This window comes from Megalobrama amblycephala, unplaced genomic scaffold (genome assembly GCF_018812025.1).
Source record: "Megalobrama amblycephala isolate DHTTF-2021 unplaced genomic scaffold, ASM1881202v1 scaffold391, whole genome shotgun sequence".
NCBI lineage: Eukaryota > Metazoa > Chordata > Actinopteri > Cypriniformes > Xenocyprididae > Megalobrama > Megalobrama amblycephala.
Genome location: NW_025953355.1, coordinates 179,108 through 207,085, shown reverse-complemented (window position 1 = coordinate 207,085; position 27,978 = coordinate 179,108). Strand labels below are relative to the sequence as shown.

Here is a 27,978-nt window from a genome sequence, read left to right as displayed (position 1 = left end):
CCAAGTACAGTTCAAATCCCTGGATGTGTTCTTGATCCGCCCCTTTTATTGAGAGGTGACTTGTGCGGTCTTGAGACAGCCAGGTATCCCAGAACGCATTTTGCACTAACCAGCAAGCGTCAATAGCAGAGGGGGAAACCTGTGTAATTCAAACATACCACAGTTATGTTATATGTAGTTTAAAGAGTTTTTTAGGTAAGAATATACTGGTTTAAAGCTCAAATTTGTGGTTTATTTTTAAAAGTAGTGCCTATTTGGAGTTTGGGCGCTTAGTGCTCTTGTACCCCGCCGAGAACAGCCTAACCTCGGCTAATTCCTCTGACATTTGCCACTGGTTGTGATGTTTCTATAGTGGTTAAACATGAGATATAATTAATCTTTTGTAATTCTAACAGGTGATGTTTGGTCTCATGAATCTATAATTTGTTGAACTAAAATACTTTATATAGTTAGGAGATATAGTTTACTGTTGTGGCCTACTAGAGCGCTGACTTTGTATGTTTGACTGAATCGTTTGCTTTATTTTTTATTGTACCTTATATTTTCATAATGGCTATTTGGCCATTATTGACCATTAAAACTGCCATTTAACAAAAAGAGTCAGGGTTGTGTTTTATATTTGTAGTGTTACAAGCTCTCCTATTCTATGGTTAGGAAACAGTAACATGGTTAAATTAAATTAGAAAGAGAAACAAAACCAAAGAACATGAAAAGAACAGAGATTCCTTTCAGTCCTCTGCCCCAGAACTGTGAATGAGCCACTCAATGATATAAAATAAATTTTAATTATGCAGGGAAAATGGAAGCAAACAGTCTTCAGGAGAGGGGCTAGCCAAAACAAACAAAAGAATTACTAACTGTTAGAAGGAGAACTAAATGACATATGCAGGTAAAAGAAAAAGGCTTCCCTCCACTCTCTGGCTAACCAAAAACAGGGATAAACATTACAAAAGAAAAAGTGGCACCCTCTCCCTACAACATCAAAATATTTAATACAAGAAAAATACAATACCTTTTATTTACCAAAACAATGTTAGAAAGAAAAAAGAAACCACTTCCTGGTAACGATAGGCCTGTGTGGCAGGGGGGGCGTGGTTCAGTGGAGTCTGCAGCGGGAGAGAGAGGGAGGAGACACGCGGTGTCTGAGTGGATTAGACGCAAATAGTAAACACCTGTCTCTTGTTTCAGTAATTGGCGTGGAGAGAGTATTTAATGCCAGGAGAAACAGGAGCCTGCGAGAGAGAGAAGGACTACTGGCTGTGTTCCCCCACTCCTGGATGTCTGTCTGCTGCTGGAGTGAAGTGACGTTATGTTGATTGGTTTGTGCCTGTTTGCACTGTTTTGTTATTATTATTTTGCTGATTAATAAACAGCCAGTAGTCACCCGCCGACCCTGTCCTCTTCCCTCCTTATTTACGAACTTTGTTACAGCCTGCAACACTGTTTTATCACTAGAGCACACAACAATCTCAGGGTGTGCAAAGTAGACCTTCAGACCAAAAGCAAACACATAGGTTTTACACTCAGTTACACAGAAACAACACAAGTCTGGTGCAGGGGAGAAGTAAACCTCCAACAAGCAGTGTTCACTCCACTCTTTTATAGTGGTAGCTTTGCAGCACACTCCTAACGAACAACAGGTGTGGCTAGTTAACTGCAAAGCATGTAAACGAAAAGAGGAAGAACTGTTTTATAGTTTGTTTGGTTATAAATATACATGCAGTAAAGATTGTAACATTCAGCCTAAATAAGGCAGGGTGTAGCCAAAAAAACAAAAAATAAATGCCAACCCAGAGTGTTTTATACAAGAAGACACGGGAAAGCAATATAAACAAAATGTATAGTGTCTGTAAGATTGTCCTTTGAATGGTGTGATCGCATTTAATAATCCAAAGAAAGCATGTTGATTGTTGCTCCAGAACACCGGTAAGTCTGCTTTTTTTTATGGGATATGTCCGAATCAGCTGATCCTGATGACGTCATGGGGATTCCCTGGCATGTTGCGGCGGAACTCTCGTGAGACAAAGCAGGAACACAAAACTCGACGGGGCAACTGAAACACAGTGGAAAACAATTATACACAGACAGCTGACATATATACATACATACATAGTGGAATTCTGGTAGCCACTGGTCCCAGGTTTGATGTTGCTGTCCAACATATTGCTGCATGTTAAATTTGCCTGTAGGTGGTAGCTTGTTGTGAGTTTCTGAACACAACCCCATGTCTTGCACAGAATGCTGGAGGTGAACTGGGTACCAGGTTTGGTGATCTGTGCGCTCTGTAAAAGTCCTGGTTCCCTTTCGAAAGGGAACTCAACTCTGTGTTTACCGCATTTGGGGAATGGCACACGTGAACCGACTCCTGAAATCCAAGTATCAAATCTCTCCAATCCTATTGACCAGCGACAGCCTATGACATCATTATAACACGACCCGGATGTATATAAGGAGCACCTAGAGAATCAGTCAGTTTCTTTTGCCTGGTGATTCTGGCCCTGTTTGTGCTGAGGCGGCTGCAATCATGGGGCTTGCAGGTGAATTCATTGGGAAGTTTGAAAGAGGTGTATTCTCTCTCAGCCTCCTGGAGCTGATGAGGATGAGTTGTTGGATGACGATGACGTCATCGCATCTGGCAGCGAGCGCTATTCTGGCTGCTGTATATGCGGAGCTGCTGGAACTTGTGGGACGCATGTCTGGCAGGCTGCAGCTGCCTTGCGGGCGCGTTAAGAAAGGGGCCCAATGCGAACGTCTCGACGAGCGGTTCCTTTCTGTCCATAGCTCTGCAGCTCCAGTGAGCCTTCCAATCCTTCCTGATCTCCATGTTTAAGATCTGAATCTGGGACAGACGGGAGATGGATGATTGATTATAAACTCCAGCGGCTTTTGTGATCGATCCCCCAGCTGCAAGGGCCTCCTATATATATATTATATATATTTTATCCTTTTCTGGTTTAATAATGAGAGGCTCTTTTAGGCTTAAAAGAACCCTAAATTCCATCCTTTCATGTGGAAAATGAGGAATCTTCGGTCTTCGAGCCACAGAAAGGTAAGCTGGGTCTATATTTTATGATTTAAAATGGCCAGAGGTCCAGTATGGCCGCTCGGGCACCTCCTCCTTCTTGGAACAATTCACAGAGATGGCAGGACTAGAAGAGGAAGAAGCAGGTTTTAAGGGAGGTGATCGATTGGAGATGCCACCACTGTCTGTAATCGATTTCCTCTCTTTGCAAGGGTGACTTTACACCCTCGCCCTTCTTCCTCTGCCTCCTGGGTTTTGATTCATTTAACATACTCAGGCACTTCTTAAACAGTCAGGCTGACAGCTGGGCCCTTGATAAATATTTTTCTAAATGCCTGCCTTCTGGCTTGATAATGAAAGAAGCTCTTTTAGGCTTCAAAGAACCCTAGATTCCATCCTCCCTTGTGAAAGAAAAGGAAAAGAGGAGTCTTCGGTCTTCAAGCCGCAAGAAAGTAAGCTGGGTCTATATTTATGTTTCTAAATATGTTGACCATATGTTGACCTTGTGTTCCTGTATAGTTTTTCCTGAGTATGTAGTCGGAAAAAGTAAGAGGTTTTTGGGCAAACTGAACTTTGAAGTTTGAGTTAGCACTTGTCAGTTCAGTTAATATTTATGTCTAGTGTCTAGAACTTTAGTGGCCACTACACTAACGCCACATGTTTACAAGTAGTAAACATGCTTCTTTGAGAGCATGTTGGTGTATGTAATAGTGTACTCCTCTTGCTGAGAGAGTTTCAGAGGTGTTTTACTGAGTACACTGCTGGTTGGCCAGGGCCCCAGGTGACTTATTGAACCTCTCTGTAGTTTGGTTATTTGTCCGCCCTGGAGCTTGAAACACTGCTATGAGCTGACGCCACATGCCTGTCTGAAGTTGTAGGCCCGTTTTTGGGCCTCCTTTAGATCATGATGGCGTATGTTGTACTCCTCTTACTTTAAAGAGTAAAAGGTGCATTTACTGAGTACACTGCTTGTTGGATTGTGTTAGGTGGACTGTTATGTGGGCACTTTACAGTCTTATCTGCTGTTGCTGTTGTGTGGTTATTTTTTGCTCCCAGCAAGATTGGTGTTCAAGGTGAGTGGCCTTGACAGGCCGCCCTTGGATTTTTCCCACTCCCACTTCTGGGGTTGTGACTTAAGCAGAATGACATGTATGATTTTCTACTCCACATAGAACTATTGTCATGTTGTAGGCCCCTCTCTGGCCTCCATGATTATGTGCCTACAGTATGGTCTATCTGTTAGGTTGAACTTTGTACTCCTCTGCTAGGGTTGTCTTGTATTGTGCTTAGGTCCCTAAGCTGATCATTGGTTGAAGGCTTCCATGAGGCCTCCCATTGAAGATCAGCACCAGGCTGGTTTGTGCTCCCCTGTAGCAGGGTTTCTCAGTGCACAGCCTCCTCAGTGTAAATAATCAGGCGCTGAGTAGATCCTAGGATTGAGCAGATTATACTCCCCTCAGTAAGAGGGTTCATAGCATTCAGCTGAGTTCTGCTCTCCAGGATGCCCATCTTCACGCGTGGGTTTGAGTTGCTTACTGCCTTTTTGCTGTCGCTCTTACTTGCTGTCTTCTCTGAAGAATGCATTGTTGAGATTCTGTTTTCAGAGACAGGGTTGGCCAAGACTAAGTTTGTCCTCCGTCAGACCAGGTTGGTCTCCCTGGTGGCATTGGAGTGACTACGTTCCCCCTTCTAGTGGCTTTCAGTTCCCTGGCCACATTCCCTTAAAGGGACCTTCTTTCCTCTGAAGATTTGGTCCCAGAAGCCTTGGAACAGCCTTGGTAGGCTTTCTACGGAAGGCCTTTTTGAGGTTTAGCTTGGGCTGTTAGCTGTAGGGAATGCTTTCACTGCCAGCCTTTGTGTGACCCAAGGGTGAGTTGCTATCTGGCGTTTCTTTCAAAACTGCTTGATGTTTGTCTAGCCATCTTATGTCATGTACTCTCCTTAAGCATGGCGGCGTGGGTATAACGTTCCCCATAGCGTTCTGAAATGCAGAGTTGAGTTCCCTTTCAAAAGGGAACATCTCAGGTTACATATGTAACCATGGTTCCCTGAGAACAGGGAACGAGACTCTGCGTTGCCCTGCCATGCTTTGGAGCTGCCTGCTGAACAGTCCCTCAACACGATAAGATACTGATTCTCTAGGCGCTCCTTATATACTTCCAGGTCATGCTATGATGATGTCATAGGCTGTTGCTGGCCAATAGAATTGAAGTGGTTTGATACTTGGCTTTCAGACATCGATTCACGTGTGACGTTCCCCATAGCGTTCTGAAATGCAGTCTCATTCCCTGTTCTCAGGAAACAATGGTTACATACATAACCTGAGACAGTTTCCTACATTTTTTTTTATTTTTTATGTCATTTCAAAGTCGAGGACAATTTCCAAAAGCCTGGACCAAATATTACACAGCATTCAAAAATTTGCTAGACCTGGCACCAATATAAAGGACTATACCCAGACAGCAGGTGACTCCGCGCCGGATCCGTTTTCAAACCGGCAAATCCGCGTTACAGTTACCTCCGTTTCACTGCTCTAAAACGGATCCAGCCCGGTCCCGGTTTCAGTGGGCGGGAACAACAGTCGCAAAGCAGATTCGGCCCGTATCCGTGGAAACGAGTGCGCAAATCTTTTTCTGGAGTTTAGAAGAGGAGGCAGCCACAGTCGGTGCTCGGTATCCTACCTCAAAAACTTCACCAAAGTCAGTCAAACTGTTCTATTAATTAATTAATTTCTAATTAATTATATTGTGAACTAGTTGGCTTAAAGTTTAAACTGAAGTTTTGGAGTTTTTATTGCTTATTAGATCAGTATTGAATCGTAATGTTAGTTAACTCTTATGTTAGCAGAGAGCACGCTAACACGATCCTGAGCATTATAATTATATAACTGACGAATTTTAACTGCTTTTATTTTTACTGTTAAAGTTTGAATTGCGTGGTAATACTAGTGATAAGCTAGCGTTAACTTAAGCTAGCTAAGGCCTACCACAGACCCGTACTTTACAAGGGTTCATTTTGTTAACATTAGTTAACAACTAACATAAACTAACCATTAACATTATATAGTTATTTGTTAATCTTTGTTAACGTTAGTTAATAAAAAAATACAGTTGTCCATTGTTCATGTTACTTCACAGTGCATTAACTAATGTTAACAAATACAACATTCGAATTTAATGTATTTGTAAATGTTGAAATTAACATTAACAGAGATTAATAAATGATGTAGAAGTGCAGTTCATTCATGTCAACTAACGTTAATGCCAACTAATGATACTAGTCTCTTCTGCTTACCAAGACTGCATTTATCTAATCAAAAATACAGTAAAAACAGTGATATTGTGAAATATTATTAACCTACATTCTATAGTAAAGTGTAATTTATTCCTGTGATCCAAGCTGAATTTTCATCATTATTACTCCAGTCTCCAGTCACATGATCCTTCAGAAATCATTCTAATATGATGATTTGCTGCTCAAGAAACATTTATGATTACTATCAGTATTAAAAAAAAAAACGTTGTTGCTTTTATATTTTTGTGGAAACAATTATGTCATTCAAACATTTGTGGTAAGATTAAAAAAGAGAAATTAATACTTCATCAAGGATACTTTAAATCGATCAAAAGTGACAGTCAACCATAAATGATGACGTTTATAACAAAAAAATCTATTTAGTAAATGCTGTAAATTTAATTCAATAAATACAAATAAATTGACATTTTCTATTCATCAAAGAATCCTGAAAAAAGTATCACCATTTCCACAAAAATGTTAAGCAGCACAACCATTTTCAACATTGATAATAATCAGAAATTTTGCATGAGCAGCAAATCAGCATATTAAATGATTCTGATCAATTTAAATTAACATTTAAATTTTTACCTGTTTATCCTTTAACTGACCTACATTACAGATGAGATTTCAATTAGGATTCAGGAGCGTATTAGTCTGGAGGTTGGAGATGTTTATTGCACATATATATTTTTTCTCAACAGGAGCTGTAAGGAATAACCAGTCCTCTACCAGTGCAGCAGATTCTTGCCTTTGACCGTGGCGGTGGCCAGAAGGAACATGCCAGAGCCAAAGAGGCCTTAACTGAGGTAAATTTCAGATAGAAGCAGCATAGTGGCGGGTTGTGTTTTTAGCCATTACTGTTTTTCATCACCATAACATTACAATAAGCAATAGTAGCTGACTTCATAAAGAAAAAAAGGGACAGTTGAGTTATATTGTCACATGTTAGTGTATGCCAAGCCCAGTTGAAGCACATTTATCTATATAATACTGTATAGTATTATCTCTACATTTAGAAATTATTTTCTGTGGACTGGGCTTGCCTTATCTTTTTTGAAAACATTATATGAAAAGCATTATATTAACATGAGAAAAGCATAAGGAGAAATGTAGAGATTTTTTTTACTTGGATACGACAGTGAAAAATGTGTATAGGAGAGCAGATTTTTATCACAATAACATGATTGAAATGTTTTTATTAATGTAATTATAAAGGATTAGTTCACTTTCAAATAAAAATTTCCTGATCATTTACTCACTATGTCATCCAAGATGTTCATGTCTTTCTTTCTTCAGTCAAAAAGAAATTATGGTTTTTGAGGAAAACATTACAGGATTTTTCTCCTTACAGTGGACTTCACTGGCCCCCAAACAGTTGAGGTCAAAATTACAATTCCATATTCTTCAAGAAGCTGCTGTTGTATGCTGTATGTCCTACGCCTTTCCTATTCAACTAATGGAAAAAAACTGAATTGGCACCACGTTCGTTCCGTAAGTAGAATAGGGAAGGCGTAGGACATACATAACAAACACAACAAATCAAATAAAAGCAATGGAGTCTTACCATATATAGCATTTATTCTCTCAGTTTGATTTTAGAGTAGTTGGTAGGCAGAAGTAGTTGAAGTGGGGAGGAAATCCAGGACACATGGTTATTTTTGTAACAACTATTTTGTCAAGTTAAAATTAAAACTTGCATTTCTCACTGCTTTCTGTATGGTGTCGACAAATGTAGACACCGCACTGTCTTCAGCCACAAAGAGCCCTTCAAAAAAACCAGGATCATCAGAGCTGAGGAAGAAAGACAAATAGAGAATCCATCCATTGCATATATAAAGTAAATAAATAAATCAATAAAAAGACTGAAACAAAAACCACCTTGTGTTTCGTTGAAAACGATATAGCTTTCTGTTGCCATCGGCGGAAACAGCCAGCATTTCCGGTGTGCAGGCTGGGCAGGTGAAAGGAGCACTACAGCAGAGCTGGTCTTCTTCAAAAGAAGCGTAGGAGAACTCCAAGAAGCTCCGCTGCAATGCATCGCCGTTGATATGTCCAGACTGGAAGATATATAGAAAGAAATAGTATTTGTGATGTTGTCTGCTTATGTTATAAGTAATAACAGTAATAACAATTACACTTACTCTTCCTCCACACTTAGTCCGATGCTCCAGCAGCTTTGCAAAGGCTTGTCTGGAGAATCCTGGAGCGATGACCTTGAGCTCCTGAAAGGAGCTCAGGAGGTCCAGTGTATACAGCGTTGAATTGCTGACAGAGGCTGGCCAATATCCACTCCTAAGGAGGACCTTCGAATCAGGAGTCCACTGCTGCTGGCATGCTTGACATTCATATAGTGGCTGATTCAAGTCAAAACGCCCTTGGAACAAAAAAGTAAAATTTAAAAAATAATAAATACACATTTACCACATACTTTATTTTACAACAGTTAGTTCATTCTGCACATTGTGAATGGTTGAGAGACATTGCTTAAGTTCCTATAATCCCAGTATAGCACTCATACTTCTGAGAAGTCTCACACCAACTTTGTTTACATTTGTCTAATTCACCAAATTCCAAACAGCTGTGTCGATTGGACTTCAACCTGGAAGCATGCAAAGGATGTTACTGCTTTGCAACAGCTAACTATTTTTTTTGTTTGCAGAGGACAAAAATAAAAAGATGTCTGTCTTTGTTCCGGTTAATATCAATACCATGGGTGTTGACGGGCACAATGTCACAGCACACCAGTGTGAAAAACATCAAATCTAAAATAGAAATCTAAAAAGTGAATTGTTTTTACCATTGATGGTAATCAAAACCACTGGTTTGCCTGGTAATACAGTGAAGTTTGTGCCTTCACAGGAGCAGTCTGGCACCTTCACAGTTGGCAAAATGCAAGCTGGCAAAAAGAATGAAAACAACTAAATTAGATGATCTGTAATTGGCTGCTGACACACATGAACAGCAAAATTAGCCTTGTGTCTCAATCAGCTCCCTAGTTCAGTAGTCAGGGCACTGATCAGGGAATCAGCCACATTCACTTTCATGATATACTGATTCACGACCTAGGGAACTAGGGAGCTGATTGAGACGCAGGGTAGGACTTTCATGTCAACGTACCTTGCTCATGGGTGCAATATCCACCATCTCCTTTAATGATGCATGAGGTTGGAGGAATGGCTTCAAAAAACCCATGAATCACACTTTCCCTGTTGTGGAGTGGCTGTTTTTTGTGATGCAATACATCACAGTCCCCACAGAACCAATCCTCAGGAAGACACTCTCTGCACCTAGAGAAAAATAATAAAAAAAAACATTCTAATATACATTATTTCAGGTGATTATTTTAAGTTATTTCAAATGTACTTTGATTAGTTCTGATTTGATTTTATAGGACTGCATAGTAGCTCAGTGTTTAGCACTATCACCACACAGCACAAAGTTCCTAGATTTACTTTTCTCATTAATGTGGTTTTCATCTGGGTATCCAAGTTTTCTACCATTCCACAAGACATGCATCTTAGCTTATAAAGCATGCCACTGAGCATTAATTCTCAGCAAACTGACCCTGGGTAATTAAAGTTTAATATTATTGAAAACCAACCTGATAACAGCAGGCTCATGGCAAAGGCAACACGAGGGATGACCAAGAGCCTCCTTTGCGATAAGGCATTGTAGGTGGTATGGTCTTGCCTCTTTCCAGCGCTCTGAGGCTTTCTGCTGCCGAAAAGACCATGATGAAGCAGAGCTTCTTTGAGGCTCAGCAGAAGGACATGATGCCAAAATGTTTGAGAGCCTCTCCATATTTTTCTCTGTAAAGAAAATACAAAATAAAGCTGTAAAGGACGATTTAGATGAGGACCAATTAAAAGTCAACTGATCAATATTTTGAATAAACTTTCATGATTCAGTATCAAACTGGACCAAAGTAGCGTTTCCCCCCAAAAAATTTGGTTTCAATGGAGCTACGATCAACTTAAGCTTACGATGCTTTTGGGAAACGCAGCCCAAATCTTTACTACATTGTGTTCTTAATCCATCTACTGCACTGACAGTTTTGTCTTTAATTACTTTACTTTTATATGAATTTTAGATTTAAACTTAAAATCATCACTGTTATTCACCAAATTCCTCTTAAGGATTTAGTATTTCTGAGGGAACCTCCACACTGGATGACAGGGAACACTCAACCGGGGGGTGTGTGACTGTCAAACACAGAAGAATAACAACAGGTTAGGCTATAACTGCATTCATGTTCTTTCTTCTTTTCAACCTACTGTATATACTGAACAATTTTTGAAATCGGATATATTTCTGTCAAGTACTTGGTAATGTCTTCTATAATAGTGCCACAAAAAGGTTTATGAACTTTTAAATGTCTTTTTCGATATTGGAGCATTTTAAATTCTCAACAATCAATTACAGTGTTCTAATTTCAGTTGGTCCACCATTTACATAGTAAATTCCAACAAACATCAAATAATTCACATATAACCTGTAGCTGAGGCTTGGCGTCGCCCTCCACGCCTTCCCCTCGGCTTGCCACGACCTACAAAGACCCTTTTTCCCCATTAGTGGACAGATATGCTCATCCAATATATTGTCTTTCATTTTCATTTTTTATATGCAGGACCAATTAAAAGTCAACTGATCAATATTTTGAATAAACTTTCATGATTCAGTATCAAACTGGACCAAAGTAGCGTTTCCCCCAAAAAAATTTGGTTTCAATGGAGCTACGATCAACTTAAGCTTACGATGCTTTTGGGAAACGCAGCCCAAATCTTTACTACATTGTGTTCTTAATCCATCTACTGCACTGACAGTTTTGTCTTTAATTACTTTACTACTTTAATTACCTTACTACTATTATTATTGTAGCATGGAGACTGTGCCTTGTAGCATGGAGACTGTGCCATTATGCTCATTGTTTCTCTTTAGTTCGATAAAAAAAAACTGAATAAATTGACCAAAACATTCAAAATCACTTATTTATTGGAATATTTTTGAAGTTGTTTACAACCAAGTCACCAAAATACGATGAATACACATTGAGCACAACTCAACACACAACAGTAAATCTATTAGCCTTATTACAGTTCACATATTTTTATCATGTTAGTTGTTGTTGGTATCCAACAAGCTATTGTGTGCTACCAAACAAGCTAGGTAACATTGTAATCGCTAAAATAGCGGACTCACGGGAAAAAAATCATGTTATCATCTTTTTTTATCTTTCTTTTTTTTGTTATGACAAATTATTCAGCATCGTCAGTATTAAAGAGAAAATAATCACTTCATCCGATGTTTTTGAATAAAATAGCCTTGACAGGCTACTTACTGGAACTCTTCTCAACTAACGTTACTGTAGTAGAACTGTTCTCTCCCGCCGGCGCCGCTGGTCTTGTACACTCACGAGTGTGACGTGCACGGTGGACCAAACCACTGTGAGGCAAGGGAGGGGTGACTCAAACTGTTTCTAAACTTAAAACGCCTGTTTGCGTTTGTATTGCTATACTACTTACACAATTATTTAAGTATATATAATTTATTTACAATACTTAGAATGGTTTTTAATTAACCCCCCCGGATTTCCGGATTTTTCCGGAAGAATCACACCCCTGGTTAAACGTACTGGAACCAAAAGAAATGTAACTAGTGAAAAGAAAACACAACATAGTGTGTTAGTAAGGTGTTAGTAAGGTGTTAACGGCTTGAATGAGCCTTGGCATAGAAGTCTTTGTAACTCAAATATATTCCCTCATTTACATATGCCACAGAGCATGATAGGATGTTAAATGCTTAACTGCATCATGCAATATACCTGTCTGAAATCTAATACACTCATCCTTCCACATTCATTATGTTTTTACTTCAGTTTGTCCCTCATCTGTATGTTCAAGTATAAAATGATTGAGGTAAAGATAAAAACTCTAACCCTGGCTTCAGCTAGAACGTGATCATGTTTCAGTTCAAGAGCCATGCGTCTCCCCTCTTGGTAATGGGGGTCCTGTGAGTCAAGGATATGTCTGGTGGCCATTGCAACACAGACAGACTGACAGAGACAGATAAGACAGACAAGTAGACAAAGACAGAAAGAGAGGAAAGATTGAGAAATAGAGAAATTGAGATAGATGACAGATAGAGATTGAAGAGATGGATAGAAATATAGATGGACAGAGAGGTTGTGAGAGATAGAGATAGAAAATGATGAAGATAGATAGAGGTTGGCTCTTAAAAGTGCCTTTGGTTTTTGGAAATCAGGTGTATCTATAGGGTGAAGATGAAGCTCGACAGGATCTGCAGGGAGAACAGAAAATGTTCATTATATAGTGAAGGCTTGATATGTTGAAAAAAGGTTTAAAATGTGTACCCCGATAGTGAGAGATACCAATTTTCTTTAAAATATTTCATAAATCAATAAAATTCACGTTTTTTCCCATTTTCTGTATGACTGCACAAAATGCGCATCTTTTTTTCCTTCTTTTTTTACTGTTAATATGGAAATCATTGGTCGGCCTTTAATTCGTTGCTCTAACATGTAAACCATGTGAGTTTAATGGCAAAGAAAAGCATCAATTATAACATTTAAACAAATTTGATCATTACTTTCAAGTCTCGTGGCTTACCTGGAAAGTGGTTCGAGCGCAATGACGGAGAATTCGCGGCCTGCAGAAATCACCCAATCGCGAAGTGGACTGGCTCCGTCTCCATAGCAACGGATGCTGAGGCTCACGGGTAATGCGGGCGTCCACTAATTAATTTAATTTATTTTTTTATTTCATTTTAATTTAATTAATAACCACAACTAAACCCCCGTTCTCACAATAGAAGGAGAATCAAATAAAACGGATGGTCATGACATCGTATTGTTGAATTATCAAGCACACTTTCGTGTTTATGTGTTGAAAAAAAGATGAGGATATCATTAAAAGAGAATCGGCGGTGGGTCATCAGGTAGTTTTAGCTGACGTCTTCAACATAGTAAAAGTAGATAAGGCTCATGGGTACTGTAATATTTAGTTTACTGTCTGATTTGACACACCAAATAGATGGAAAAACGGCATTTCTCAGAAAAGAAACCGTAGCACAAAGGTTATAGCCTACAGAATATAAAGCAATAAACTCAAGGATAAAATCTCCTGGTTAAATGTTGAGTAACTTGTAATGTAAGGTGACCAGATTTCTGAAATGGAAACCGGGGACATTTCCTATGTGAGTGGTCAAAATACCACCAAAATCTCATTTGTTATTATCTATTAATTAAAAAACGGGGACAGTACATTTTTTATTTTTTTATTGCTGTGGGTTTCACATTTTACATTAATAAATATTATGGTTTAATTTTATTATTAGGATTTTTGGTCTGGTTTTAATACAATTCACCAACAGCTTTACTGACATGAAAGGAGATTTGTTGTAGTATTCTTGAGTAAAGTTCATAAAATGTAGGCTACATTATTTCCCACTGGAATTTGTAAAATGTTCTGTATACCTCCTCTAGGGTGGTCCGGGGGCATGCACCCCCGGAAGAAAATTTTGTACATTTTAAGGTTAAATGCATCAATCTGGTGCACTTTGGAAGCTCAAAATTAAGAGCTTCAACCCATGTACAGTGTGCACATTGAACAAAGAAACAACATTGACTTGTACCTGGACATTAAAGAGGGTTCAAACATCTTTTTAGTTGTGATATAAAGTCTACGTCATTTTAGGTGTTTTAGGTTGCCAAACAATTATTACAATAAAATAATAATATAATAATGTTTTAGGCCTAGCTATATAATTATTCATATGACAATAATATCCATATAGGCTATTGTAACAATTTTTTTTTTTTTTTTTTTTTTTTGGGTTAGGCTACATTACACAACGTATAGGGAAATTAAAATACTATTTTTAGCCAATTTCTAAGATAAATCCTTGAGTTTTAATTTTGATCACCATGTCACCAGCTGATCGTGTGAGCAAAGTGCGCACTTCTCTTTAAAACACGCAGCACAGACTGTATATATAGCCTACTTAATCACTGTATTTTGTTGTTGTATAAAGGCACAAAGCCATATCACGGTTTCAATTTTAGTTCGTTGGCAAAATACAATGTTAGAGACCATTATATTTTAAATTTTCGGTTTATTATGAAACAGCGGTGGCGGCACAGGGTCATTAATGGGAAACACTGAATGAATGTTTAGCTGTCACATGTGCTAAAGTTGTCATATCAGTTGTTATATCATAACAAAAACCCTTCAACCGGACCGAACGAGAGTCTCGAGGCCTGCCGCTGCTCTGAGTGAGTGACAGGAGGCGTGTCTGTGTTCAACTGCGGTGTGCGTGAACTCGCTGCCGGTGTATATGGATACTGTAGAAAAGCGGTATTGAACCGTTTAACATATTTTAATAGAGAGATATGTTTAGAAAAATTAAGAAACCTCTATGCTGTATGCTGGCCAGATTTTTTTGCAATGTATTTGCGGATTATTTTGAACGAGATAAAACGGGGACATTTCCGGGGACAGCTCCAGTCGGGGACGGAGCACCAAAAACCGGGACTGTCCCCGGAAAACGGGGACGTCTGGTCACCCTATTGTAATGTTGAAGTGCTTAAAGTTTAAAAATGAATAACAAATGAGAAAAAAAACAATGCTTCCGAGTGGCAGAAAGAAAAACGTGGTGCAGACACGAAAGATGCCTCCTATTGAAATACATTGGATCGAAAGTCGTGCTGAGTGACACGAAAAAAGAGGGAAATTCGTGTCCACGAACACGAACCAATAGATTAAATTTCGTGACTATGTCACGAACTGCCGTGAGACTGGGTTGTGCTCAAACAGTGAACATAAACGAGAACAACAAACACTAACAAACTAATCATGTTTTCTTCAAAGAGTAATCATTTAAATATTATCTATAATTCATTAAAATACCAAGTGTAGATCATACATGTGTGATAGATTAAAATATGCATTTAAATTCATAATATGCAATTAAATGTGATAGATTGAAATATGCATTTGAGTTCATAATATGCAATTAAATTCATAAATCTGAAACAGTAAAAATATTTTACATATGATCTTGTGAATGTTTAAAACTTTATAGAATGTACATATGTAATTTGTTTATCATTTTGAGTTCATCGGTGATCTATTAGTTTGGCACATTTAAGGTGTGATCGATTGCTCTGGCCTGCTGGAACACTAGGGGGAGATCTCGCGGGTTTCTTCATTCTACATAAAGTTCACAGTGGGGAAACAACCACGAGATTTATGTTTGTTCATCTCCCTCTTTTCAGGTATTCTAATGATAAACTGTTATAAGGTGTTAATGATATAATGTTTAAGAGTGTGTAGATGTTACAATGATACCGATTGCATTTTGTTAAAGATGTTTAAAAGTTTATTAGTTTAGAGATGTACGAGCTCAGCCATGAGATGGCGCGAGGGCTACATAATGGTGCGAGATCACATGTAGAGTGTTTAATATTTGCGTATTTTGTATTTAATGTTGTTGGTTTAGTGCCAATTGGTTGAATTGCTTTAAAAACATGAATATATTGAGAAATGTGAAAAGTGAATTACAGAGAATCCAAGATATTGATGTATTTTCAGACGAGATAATTGTTTAAAGAGTATTAACATGTAATTTTGAATTGTATCGGATATTCTCATAAACAGCTATATAATATGTATTAATTAATGTATTATTTATAAATAACTGAAGATTTTATAATTAACTAAAAATTGTATAATTAATAGCTTATGGTACTCATTGTAAAAATCTGTGAAATGAAAAGAGAAGACCATTGATGCTGTTTTGCAAAGTTTATTGTCAATTGTTATGAACAAATTCTACATAAAGTTCACAGTGGGGAAACAACCACGAGATTTATGTTTGTTCATCTCCCACTTTTCAGAGGTACAATACATGCCTACATATAAAGTGTTGTTTATTATAGTGTTAGCTTTCAGTGTTTTTGTTTAAACCATTAACTCTGTTAATTCTCTTCTTAAAGATGGCGTTCATTAAAGAGGAAGAGAGTGAAGACATAAAGATGGAGTTTATTAAAGTTGAGACTGAAGACATAAAGATTGAAGAAACAATCAGTGTGAAACATGAAGATACTGAGGAACAAACAGGTTGGTTTTATTCTCTAAGCTGAACTCAGTCATTTGATCATTATTAAAATCTCCAGCTCTACAGAAATAGAGAATATTTTGTGCAACATTAAACTCAATATCTTCTTCTGAATAGAGAACAATGGAAAAGTAAAGAAGTTTTTCTGTTCATGCTCAAAAGTTCTGTACTATCATTTTAACATACTTTAACATAGCAGTAATTGAACATTAAAGTAAAAGTTCACCCAAAAATGAAAATTATCCCATGATTAACTCACCCTCAAGCCTTCTTAGGTGTATATGATATTCTTCTTTCAGACGAATACAATAAGAGGAATTTGATTTGTGGCTTCTTGCTTGAAGCTTGCTCTCTGGTTGACCACTGCCGTGTGTGTATTATGTGTCCTGTAGCAAAGTGCGGCAAAAACTCCCACATGACGTTAAAGGGATAGATGTGAATTTGTTTCTTCAGTCGAACGCAAATTATGATTTTTAACTGCAACCGCTGCAGTCTGTCAGTCAAATAATAGCAGTGGATGGGAACTTCTACTGTAACAGTAAATAAAACTTGCTTAGACAAATCCAAATTAAACCCTGCGGCTCATGACGACACACTGATGTCCTAAGACACGAAACGATCGGTTTGTGAGAGAAACCGAACAGTATTTATATCATTTTTTACCTCTAATACACCACTATGTCCAGCTTCCTCCAAATGTCTAGAACCGGCCCTGACTTTAGTGATAAATCACATGATAGCGCTGACAAGAAGTTTCTGCATTCCTCTCTGTGGAAAGTAACAGGATTAAAAAAATGAAATAACCGACATGGGAAAATTACATTGGTTAGAGGTTCAGAATTTTGGTTTTGATTACTTTTCGATTAATCGTCCAGCCCTACATGAGTGCCGCGTTTTTAAGACGGTGTGTCAAGTTAAAAGAATTTCAACTTTTACATGCAGCAGCACTCATCAATGTCAGTTCCAAAACAGTGGACCAATCAGAAGAACTGGATCAGTTCGCCGCTCTCAAGCAGCTCTGGTCTACATGCCTTTTCCTTCTGCAGCTGCAGTTGGAAAATAAAAGAGCATAATCTCTAATGAGCAGATCTCTCACGCCGTTGTATCAACGTCCCTTTGCACATGGATGACGGGCACAGTGAGTGCATGCGATGTCTGGGCAAGTCCCACACAGAAGCCACGCTCACTGAAATGACGTGCTCTTATTGCAAGAGCATGAGTGTAGCCTCCTTGTGCTCGCGGACAGCATTCTTTTCAGAATGCGACTCTGTCCCTCACGCCCTCACATTTTTCATCCTCCCAGGAGACCTCTCAAACCCATCCTCGACCTCAGATATTAAAATCAGGCCCTGATGGCCATGCAGTTTCACTGCGTGATTGAAAAAGGCTTCAGTAATTAGAGAAAAAGAAGTTTCTCCCTGTAGCGTCTTGTTTTAGAAAGACAAATGATGCAGGGAACCATATCTAAGGGAACCGAGGTTACATTAGTAACCTAGTACTTTCATTATGTAGTTACTCTGGTTTTACTTCAAAAACCATAGTAAAACAATGGTTATTTTGTAGTTACTATGGTTTTACTATAAAAACGTCTCGGTTATGTATATAATCTTAGTTCCCTGAATAGGGAACTAATATTCAGGGAACTAAGGTTATATATATAACCGAGACGTTCCCTTTCAAGGGAACTCGCGCTGCGTAAATCGCTATGGGAACGCCATACCAACATCGCCATAGTAGGCGCACATTCACAGTAACACTTGTGCCCCTGGAGCGGAGCCGAGGTCTAGCTCGTAGAACCTGACAAATGTGTGCGGTGACGACCAGCCTGCCGCATCACAAATGTCCGAAAGGGAGACTCCCAAGATAAAAGCCTTGGAGGCAGCCATACTCCTAGTAGAGTGCGCCCGGACAGCCAATGGTGAAGGCTGTCCGACCGCCTCATAAGCAAGTGAGATAGCTTCGACCACCCACTTGCTCATTCTCTGCTTAGATGCCGGTAGACCTTTTCTTGGTGCACCAAAACATACGAACAGCTGTTCGTTCTTTCTCCACATGGCAACTCTGTGAACATAAGCATCCAATGCCCATACTGGACAAAGCAGATTCAGCTTTTCCTGGTCCGATGACGTAAACGGAGGAGGACAGAAGGCCTGCAACACTATAGGTCTCGCAGTATTAGTGAGAACCTTAGGGATGTATCCCGGTCTGGGATGTAGAAATGACTTCACATTACCAGCCGCAAATTCCATGCACGGTGGAGCAACTGACAGGACTTGAATGTCCCCAATTCTCTTGAGAGACGAGTCGATGATAAGAAACACTGTCTTTAGTGTTCAAAACTTTTCTGCCACCTCTTCGATGGGCTCGAAGGGGGCCATAGACAGGCCCTGTAATACAATGGCCAAATCCCATGCCGGAACTCTCGTGCGTACTGCAGGTCTCATCCTCATAGTGCCACGAAGGAAACGGGTTATGTGTGGGTGTCTCCCCAAAGAGACTCCACTGAAAGGAGCGTGGTAAGCAGCTAAGGCCGCCATGTACACCTTTAGTGTGGAGGGGGATAACCCTGCAGAAAATCTTTCCTGTAGGAAGTCCAGCACCACGCTAACCGGGCAGTTAACTGGATCCCACTGATGATTTTCACACCATGAAGTGAACAATCTCCACTTCAGAGCGTATAGTTTCCTCGTGGACGGAGCTCTGGACTGGAGTATGGTCTCAACAACCTCAGTTGAGAGACAGGAATCTATGAGACATGCCCCCTCAGAGGCCACGCCCACAACTTCCATAACTCCGGGCGGGGATGCAGTATTAGACCGCCCGCCTGTGAGAGAAGGTCCTTCCTGACCAGAATCTCCATCGGAGACCCGTCGAGGAGAGAAACCACGTAGAAACCGGTAGCCTCGGCCACGGCTGTACCATAGCATCCAGCCCAAGAGGTGCTGGGTTTGTCATGGAGAACCACAGTGAACTACGGCGAAGCCCAAGTGGATCTGTTTGCGTCTCGAGGGACAGTGAGTCGTCCCTCGAGACGCAAACAGATCCACTTGGGCTTCGCCGTAGTTCTCCCAAAGGAGCTTCACCACATCTGGATGAAGTCTCCATTCCCCGGGCCTCGGCCCCTGCCTCGACAGGATGTCTGCTCCCACATTCAGGTACCCCGGGATGTAAACGGCTCTGAGGGATAGCAGTTTCCCTTGGGACCACAGAAGAATCTGATTCGCCAGCTTGTAAAGCGGGCGTAATCTCAGACCCCCCTGGTGATTTATATACGAGTCTACTGATGTGTTGTCTGTCTGGACTAACACATGTTTGTCTCTGAGGTCTGGGAGGAAGTATCTCAAAGCTAGAAATACCGCCATCATTTCTAGACAATTTATGTGCCAAGTGAGATGATGGTCCTGCCACAGACCCCGTGTCGAGCGACCACTCATGATCACCCCCAACCCGTGAGGGATGCATTAGGGCTGGGCGATATATCACATGCGATTGTCACGCGCATTTCGTCAGTAAAGCCGGTTCCCTGATTGCCGCTAAATCGCCATCACCTGCTTTCAAATGGAGCGGCATTTACTAAACAGAGCCGTAGTTCACTGAAAAGCCACGCAATATCGCGTTCATTATCGAAGGCGATTCATCTGCGATATGAACGCGATATTGCGTGGCTTTTCAGTGAACTACGGCTCTGTTTATTAAATGCCGCTCCATTTGAAAGCAGGTGATGGCGATTTAGCGGTAATCAGGGAATCGGCTTTACTGACGAAATGCGCGTGACAATCTCATGCGATATATCTCCCAGCCCTAGGATGCATCTGTCGTTAGCGTGACGCAGCGACTGAGAGCCCCCAGCACAGGTCCCTGGGATAGAAACCAAGGTTGCTTCCATATGTCTAGAGCACGTAAGCATCGCCGCATGACTCTGATCATACGAAACGGATTCCCCCTCGGTGAGAACCCCTTGGTTTTGAGCCACCACTGCAGTGGTCTCATGTACAGCAGGCCGCAAGGTATAACGTTGGACGCTGCTGCTATCAGACCTAACAGTCTCTGAAACTGTTTTACAGTGAGTGACTGGGCTTGCCTTATGTCCGAGACAGTATTGAGGATTGATGATATTCGAGCCGGAGATAAACGGACTTTCATAATCACCGAATCCCATACCACGCCCAGATAAGTGGTTCTCTGTGCAGGAGAAAGCACACTTTTCTTTGCGTTTAGTCTCAACCCCAACTTTTCCATATGAGCGAGAACAACACCTCGATGTTGAACCGCCATCTGTTCTGATTGAGCGAGAATCAACGAATCGTCTATGTAGTTGAGAATGTGGATGCCCTGCATACGCAAGGGCCTCTGCGCCGCATCTACACATTTGGTAAAAGTTCGGGGTGACAATGCTAGGCCGAAGGGGAGAACCCGATATTGGTATGCTTCGCCCCCGAAAGCAAACCTCAGGAATTCTCTGTGATATGGAAGGATCGACACATGGAAATACGCGTCTTTCAGATCTATCGTCACAAACCAATCCTCGGATCTGAATCGCGTACCCCTTTTCTATAGTTCGCAGGACCCACTGAGATACTTTTGACAGATTTTTCCACTCTGACAAAAAATCTACTAAGGGTACCAGCGGCGGACCGGCAGGGAACAACTGGCGTGACTGCAGAGGAAGCGCGCCACCCTTGGGTGACAGGCAGGGAACTACTGCGCCCCGGCATTGCGGCGGGGTTGGCAGAGCGCCCTTCTGAGGACACCGAAGACACACAGGCACCGTATGATGAGGTGAACACTGTTTGTCTCCGGAGGGGACCACCCTCAGGATCCTGACCGCCCCTCTGGCGTCAGGATCTCTTAGACGAAGCCCTCTTAGCAGCAATGACGGCCCTCAGATCCGTCTTGCCCTTCGAGGACTTCGCCTGCGAGTGCTGCCCCGCCTCCCAACTCCTCGGAGGGGGAGCATGGGTAGCAACACTCTGCTTCTGGTGTTGTCTGTATTGCGAGGAGCTTGTACTAGGCTTCTGCTGCTCTCACCCGGCAGCAGAAGGGATTTGGCCGCGTGCGGAGAGAGATGGCCCGCAAGCGTCTCTTCCGCTCTTGGCATCGCCCCATACCCGTGTCTCCTCATTCCAGCCACGTTGCTGTAAATGGAGGTCTGAGGTGTGTAGACACGGGTAGATACCGGCTTCTTCCACGACCTCGACACCTCAGTGTGGAGGTCGGGAAAAAATGGTAGCGCCCGACGTGGAGGCTGAGCAGACCTGGATGGCAAGAAGCGTTCGTCAAGCTTGCTTCTCACCGTCTGCTCTTGCTTTTCGGCCGGCCAATCGATGCTCAACTTGGCCACAGCACGAGAAAGCACCTCCATGAGCTCCTCGCTCGCGGGAGACTGAAGTGGCGAATCCTCAGACTCTCCCGTGGCCACGCTAACAATATCCAGCTCCTCAGAACTAGACGCCATTAACGTGACCGTATCCCCCGGAGCGGAAGAAACCGCAAAGCGTGCTTCCGGCCTGGATACACTGCCGGATGCACCAGGTGAAGGCAGAGATAAGGCATGGCCCGTCTCTAACCCCTCTGATAGATCCATCTGCGAACCCCAAGACATAAGGCGCCACCCTGCCTCGGCAGAAGCGGGACTCGAGCCCTGGGGAACACGAACCGAGCCACTCTCCTCAAAGAGAGCTCGGCGGGAGCGCAGCGTTCTCAGCGGCAGCTGATCACAATGCACACAAGCAGCCCCCTCGAGAGCTGCCTGGGCACGCTGCACTCCCATACAAACAACACACATTTCACGCGAGTCCTCGTCCGGGATAAAACACGGACAAGGGTGCACGCACTTCCTGTATAGCTGCTCGCTCGCCATGGTAATACTTTTCAAAGTAGACAGACAACGGTAAATAAGACACACAGATCACACGGAGCGCTTGCTGAAGACACAGAAGCTGAATGACAGTGTTTTCGGGCTGGCTTTATGGTTCCTGGTCAGTGACGTCACCCGCCTATGACGTTCCATCTCCTGATTGGACAGATTGCATACGTGCTTCATTTACGCAGCGCGAGTTCCCTTGAAAGGGAACTATAGTTAAACTATGGTTACTGTAGTAAAACCATAGTTTTACTATAAAAATCATGGTTACTACAAAAAACATGGTTTAGTTTCATAAGGGTGAGTGTTTGTAAGGATACTGATTGTTAGAAGGCAGCTGTCTGACTCTGTCTGAGTTGAAGAACAGGAACGGTATGTGTAACACTAGCATCACATTATTAGCTGTTTGATAACGTAGTCAAGCAAAAGGCTAATCATATTAATTCATATTAATTAATGACAAGGGCTGTGCCAAGTGTGTGAGCGCATAGGGGCTTGCGCTAAGTAAAGTGACAGCTGACTTGAAATAAAGCCAATAAAGATCATTTGTTTGTCCTTCGAAATATTTTAAAACTATAAAACATACAAACCCAATTCCAAAAAAGCTGGGACACTGAACAAATTGTGAATAAAAACAGAATACAATGATGTGGAAGTTTCAAATTTCAACATTTTATTCAGAATACAACATAGATGACATATCAAATGTTTAAACTGAGAAAATGTATAATTTTAAGGGGAAAAATAGGTTGATTTTAAATTTCATGGCATCAACACATCTCAAAAAAGTTGGGACAAGGCCATGTTTACCACTATGTGGCATCCCCTCTTCTTTTTATAACAGTCTGCAAACATCTGGGGACTGAGGAGACAAGTTGCTCAAGTTTAAGAATAGGAATGTTGTCCCATTCTTGTCTAATACAGGCTTCTAGTTGCTCAACTGTCTTAGGTCTTCTTTGTCGCATCTTCCTCTTTATGACGCACCAAATGTTTTCTATGGGTGAAAGATCTGGCCTGCAGGCTGGCCATTTCAGTACCCGGATCCTTCTTCTACGCAGCCATGATGTTGTAATTGATGCAGTATGTGGTCTGGCATTGTCATGTTGGAAAATGCAAGGTCTTCCCTGAAAGAGACAACGTCTGGATGGGAGCATATGTTGTTCTAGAACTTGGATATACCTTTCAGCATTGATGGTGCCTTTCCAGATGTGTAAGCTGCCCATGCCACACACACTCATGCAACCCCATACCATCAGAGATGCAGGCTTCTGAACTGAGTGCTGATAACAACTTGGGTTGTCCTTGTCCTCTTTAGTCCGGATGACATGGCGGCCCAGTTTTCCAAAAAGAACTTCAAATTTTGATTCGTCTGACCACAGAACAGTTTTCCACTTTGCCACAGTCCATTTTAAATGAGCCTTGGCCCAAAGAAAACTCCTGTGCTCCTGGATCATGTGTAGATATGGCTTCTTTTTTGACCTATAGAGTTTTAGCCAGCAACGGTGAATGGCACGGTGGATTGTGTTCACTGACAGTGTTTTCTGGAAATATTCCGGAGCCCATGTTGTGATTTCCATTACAGTAGCATTCCTGTATGTGATGCAGTGCCGTCTAAGGGCCCGAAGATCACAGGCATCCAGTATGGTTTTCCGGCCTTGACCCTTACGCACAGAGATTGTTCCAGATTCTCTGAATCTTTGGATGATATTATGCACTGTAGATGATTATAACTTCAAACTCTTTGCAATGTTTCTCTGATTGGTGATCCTCTGCCCATTTTGACTTCTGAGAGTCACTGCCACTCTGAGAGGCTCTTTTTATACCCAATCATGTTGCCAATTGACCTAATAAGTTGCAAATTGGTCCTCCAGATGTTCCTTATATGTACATTTAACTTTTCCGGCCTCTTACTGCTACCTGTCCCAAATTTTTTGGAATGTGTAGCTTTAAAGAAATCCAAAATGAGCCAATATTTGGCATGTCATTTCAAAATGTCTCACTTTCAACATTTGATATGTTATCTATATTCTATTGTGAATAAAATATAAGTTTATGAGATTTGTAAATTACTGCATTCCTTTTTTATTCACAATTTGTACACTGTCCCAACTTTTTTGGAATCGGGTTTGTAGCTAAAACAATATTGCTCTGAGCGTGTGACCGTGATTCATGTGCATATTCAGTCAGTGTGGAATCACACGTCAAGTTCTGAGAGAGATATTCAGACCATTATAAATTCGAGAGCAGTCCAAATGTTTTGCAAAGGCGTTTTACCAATTCATATTCGATTTAAGCATCAGAACATATGAGCAGTTCAGTTGCAGAGCTGTTAAACTGAATATACGAAGCGAAGCAAGCTTTTTTATTAAATATCCACAACACAAACAACAAATTGCTCATATCCAATAAAATAAGTATTTTTATTGTTAAAACCGCCTCCTGTGAGGCCCATGTGAAAGTGCGCACACATACACACCTTATTTACATTTAGTTCACACTTTAATTCATCCTCTCTAATCTACATGTAGCCTATACTGGTGATTATACTGGATTTAATACAGATCACTGTTTTGATATCTTAAATATGAGATGATTCTGTATTATGATGATAACCCTACTTTGTGCTGCTCTTTATTTCGAAAGGTTTTGTGATCATTGTCTCTTCTGATTTAATTTCACTACTGCAATCAATGTACTTTATTAGAAAATCAAACTTTCAGTTCATATATATTATATTGATATGGTATTTAGCAGCAGTAGTTGATGAAGATGAGTGTTTGTTTTTGTATTATTGGTGTTTTATCCATGTCTTGTTGTGAAAAATAACAGTATTGTCTTTCAGTAGAGCAGTTTATAGGACTTCAATAATGTATTTCTATCATCAAACACTCAGAATAAAGTGAGATGATCTGCTAATGATCTGAATGTCTTGTTGAATGAGTGTTGATAGTCTGAGGATCATCAATATTAACAGAGAAACTGCTGAAAACACTCTTTATTTCATGTCAATAGTTCCTGTTTTCACCTAATTTATTATGCTGATGTCTTCAGATCTGCTGTAAATTGACACTTAAAGCTCATTTCATTGCTGTCAACAGACTGAGGGGATTCGTGGACCTCTAACATGAACAATTATTTTTGTTTTTGTGCTTTCAACTGTTTTCTTACAGTTCTTTACTACTTTTCTGGATACCTGTCAACATTTTAATGGAGAAACAGAATGAAGTTCTGAATTAGCATCAGTTGCTTTACGATAGACCAATTTAATTCTTAATGTGCTTAGTTTATGGGTGAAATACAAAAAGTGGATAATATAGCACAAAAAATAATTAATTGAAAAAGAATCTGTTACACTAAATGATGATGTCACATTAAAACATTTTGTTTTCCAAAAAGTAATTTAAAACATTAAATTCTTCTGCTCATTTAGAGAAACAGTTAAACTATGAAATGATACATAATGTTAATTTTTAAAGGTGCCATTGAATGTTTTTTTACAAGATGTAATATAAGTCTAAGGTGTCCCCTGAATGTGTCTGTGAAGTTTCAGTTCAAAATACCCCATAGATTTTTTTAAATTAATTTTTTAACTGCCTATTTTGGGGCATCATTAACTATGCACCTATTCATGCTGCGGCCCCTTTAATTGCTCACACTTGCCTTAAACAGCATAAACAAAGTTCACACAGCTAATATAACCCTCAAAGTGGATCTTTACCAAATGTTCATCATGCAGCATGTCTAATCGCGTAAGTATAGTATTTATTTGGATGTTTACATTTGATTCTGAATGATTTTGAGGCTGTGCTCAGTGGCTAAAGCTAACATTACACACTGTTGGAGAGATTTATAAAGAATGAAGTTGTGTTTATGCATTATATAGGCTGCAAGTGTTTAAAAATGAAAATAACGACAGTCTTGTCTCCGTGAATACAGTAAGAAATGGTAACTTTAACCACATTTAACAGTACATTAGCAACATGCTAACAAAACATTTAGAAAGACAATTCACAAATATCACTAAAAATATCATCATGGATCATGTCAGTTATTATTGCTCCATCTGCCATTTTTCGCTATTGTCCTTGTCCTTGCTTGCTTGCTCATATGTTTATGTCAATTTTCTATACAGAGGAGTTATATTTATTTAATATTCATTGTCATCACTATGAGCGCTGGTGTTTTCAATTCATACTTGCAGACAGAGGGCGCTCTTTGTGCATTTTTAGTCCACAAATTCATCTAAAGAAGAAGAGGCTATTCCATGAATGGTGTTTTCAATTCATACTGCAGCCGGAGGGCGCTAAAGAAACAAAAACTCATCTAAAATTCATCTATAGAAGAAAAGAAAACAGGAACTAACTGCATGTCTTCTAGAGCTCGCTAACCATGACTTTTACATCCAGATAAACACTTTTCAAGACAATAAATACACGATTGAGACGATGTATGCATGTGTTGCCTCTGAATTTGCCTCTGAATAACGCTCGTTCTGTGGGCGTAGCTGAATTAGTGGGTAATGAGCTGAATCACGGACTTCTGACATGGCTCTCTTTTCATACAGATTACATAAACACAGAATGTTTGTTTTCAATTTGACTTGCACGATTTAAAACCTGACATTTCAACGTTTTGTGACATAAGTCTGATTTTTTTTTTTGTGATTAGTATTCAATAAGTTACAGTTCATTTTCTGAGAACTATCAGATTGGACTTCGTTCAGAGGGAGACGAGAGATCACGCATCATGTTTGTTTTCTTTATTTTACGAAAAGCACAACATTTTGTTTTTACTCTGAGTGTATACAAATAAAAGAAGATATTCTATAGTTTCAATTGATATATTACTTATGTCTCTATGACAAAAAATGACGGAGTATTTTAAGTCTGTTTTGCTGCAATGTGAAAAAAAACCTGCAAAACGCGCCAGCGCGTTTTCAGACCTCAGAGAGTTAAATTACTCTTCTTCTCTCATTTCAGACCTGATGGAAGAAAGCAATGAGAGTGAAGAACTAAAGACATTTCTAAAGAAAAGAGCGAAGAAATCTTTCACCTGCACTCAGTGTGGAAAGAGTTTCTCAACCAAACAACATCTTAAGGTTCATATGAGAGTTCATAAAGGAGAGAAGCCGTTCACATGTGATCAGTGTGGGAAGAGTTTCACACGATCATCAAGCCTTAAAGAACACATGAAAGTTCACACCGGAGAGAAGCCGTTCACATGTGATCAATGTGGGAAGAGTTACACACAAAAAGGACATCTTAAGAGTCATATTAAAGTTCACACTGGAGAGAAGCCGTTCACATGTGATCAGTGTGGGGAGAGTTTCAGTCAGTCAACAAACCTTAAAAAACACACAAGGATCCACACTGGAGAGAAGCTACACACATGTGATCAATGTGACAAAACATTTCTAGAGTCATCAACCCTGAAGAGACACCTGAGAGTTCATAAGAACACATGAAAATTCACACCGGAGAGAGATCGTTCACATGTGATCAATGTGGGAAGAGTTACACACAAAAAGGAAATCTTAAGGATCACATGAGAGTTCACACTGGAGAGAAGCCGTTCACATGTGATCAGTGTGGGGAGAGTTTCAGTCAATCAACAAACCTTAAAAAACACAGGAGGATCCACACTGGAGAGAAGCTACACACAT

At 40.3% G+C, this 27,978-nt stretch overlaps 2 protein-coding genes across 2 annotated transcripts; one reads left to right on the top strand and one right to left on the bottom strand.

The window, feature by feature from the left end:
* Positions 1 to 7,944: 7,944 nt before the first annotated feature.
* LOC125261326 lies at positions 7,945 to 10,930 on the bottom strand. The gene is made up of 8 exons (XM_048179897.1): positions 10,812 to 10,930; positions 10,441 to 10,521; positions 9,921 to 10,128; positions 9,437 to 9,606; positions 9,117 to 9,215; positions 8,461 to 8,693; positions 8,198 to 8,376; positions 7,945 to 8,110 (listed from the first exon to the last, which is right to left on the bottom strand). The coding sequence occupies exons 3-8, from the start codon at positions 10,118 to 10,120 to the stop codon at positions 7,987 to 7,989; spliced, it is 1,005 nt and encodes a 334-aa protein (XP_048035854.1). The 5' UTR covers positions 10,121 to 10,128; positions 10,441 to 10,521; positions 10,812 to 10,930; the 3' UTR covers positions 7,945 to 7,986.
* A 4,842-nt stretch (positions 10,931 to 15,772) lies between these two features.
* Positions 15,773 to 27,780, top strand: LOC125261322 (gastrula zinc finger protein XlCGF7.1-like). The gene is made up of 2 exons (XM_048179893.1): positions 15,773 to 16,455; positions 27,296 to 27,780. Exons 1-2 carry the CDS (start codon positions 16,332 to 16,334, stop codon positions 27,778 to 27,780), a joined length of 609 nt encoding a protein of 202 aa, XP_048035850.1. The 5' UTR covers positions 15,773 to 16,331.
* The last annotated feature ends 198 nt before the right edge of the window (positions 27,781 to 27,978 follow it).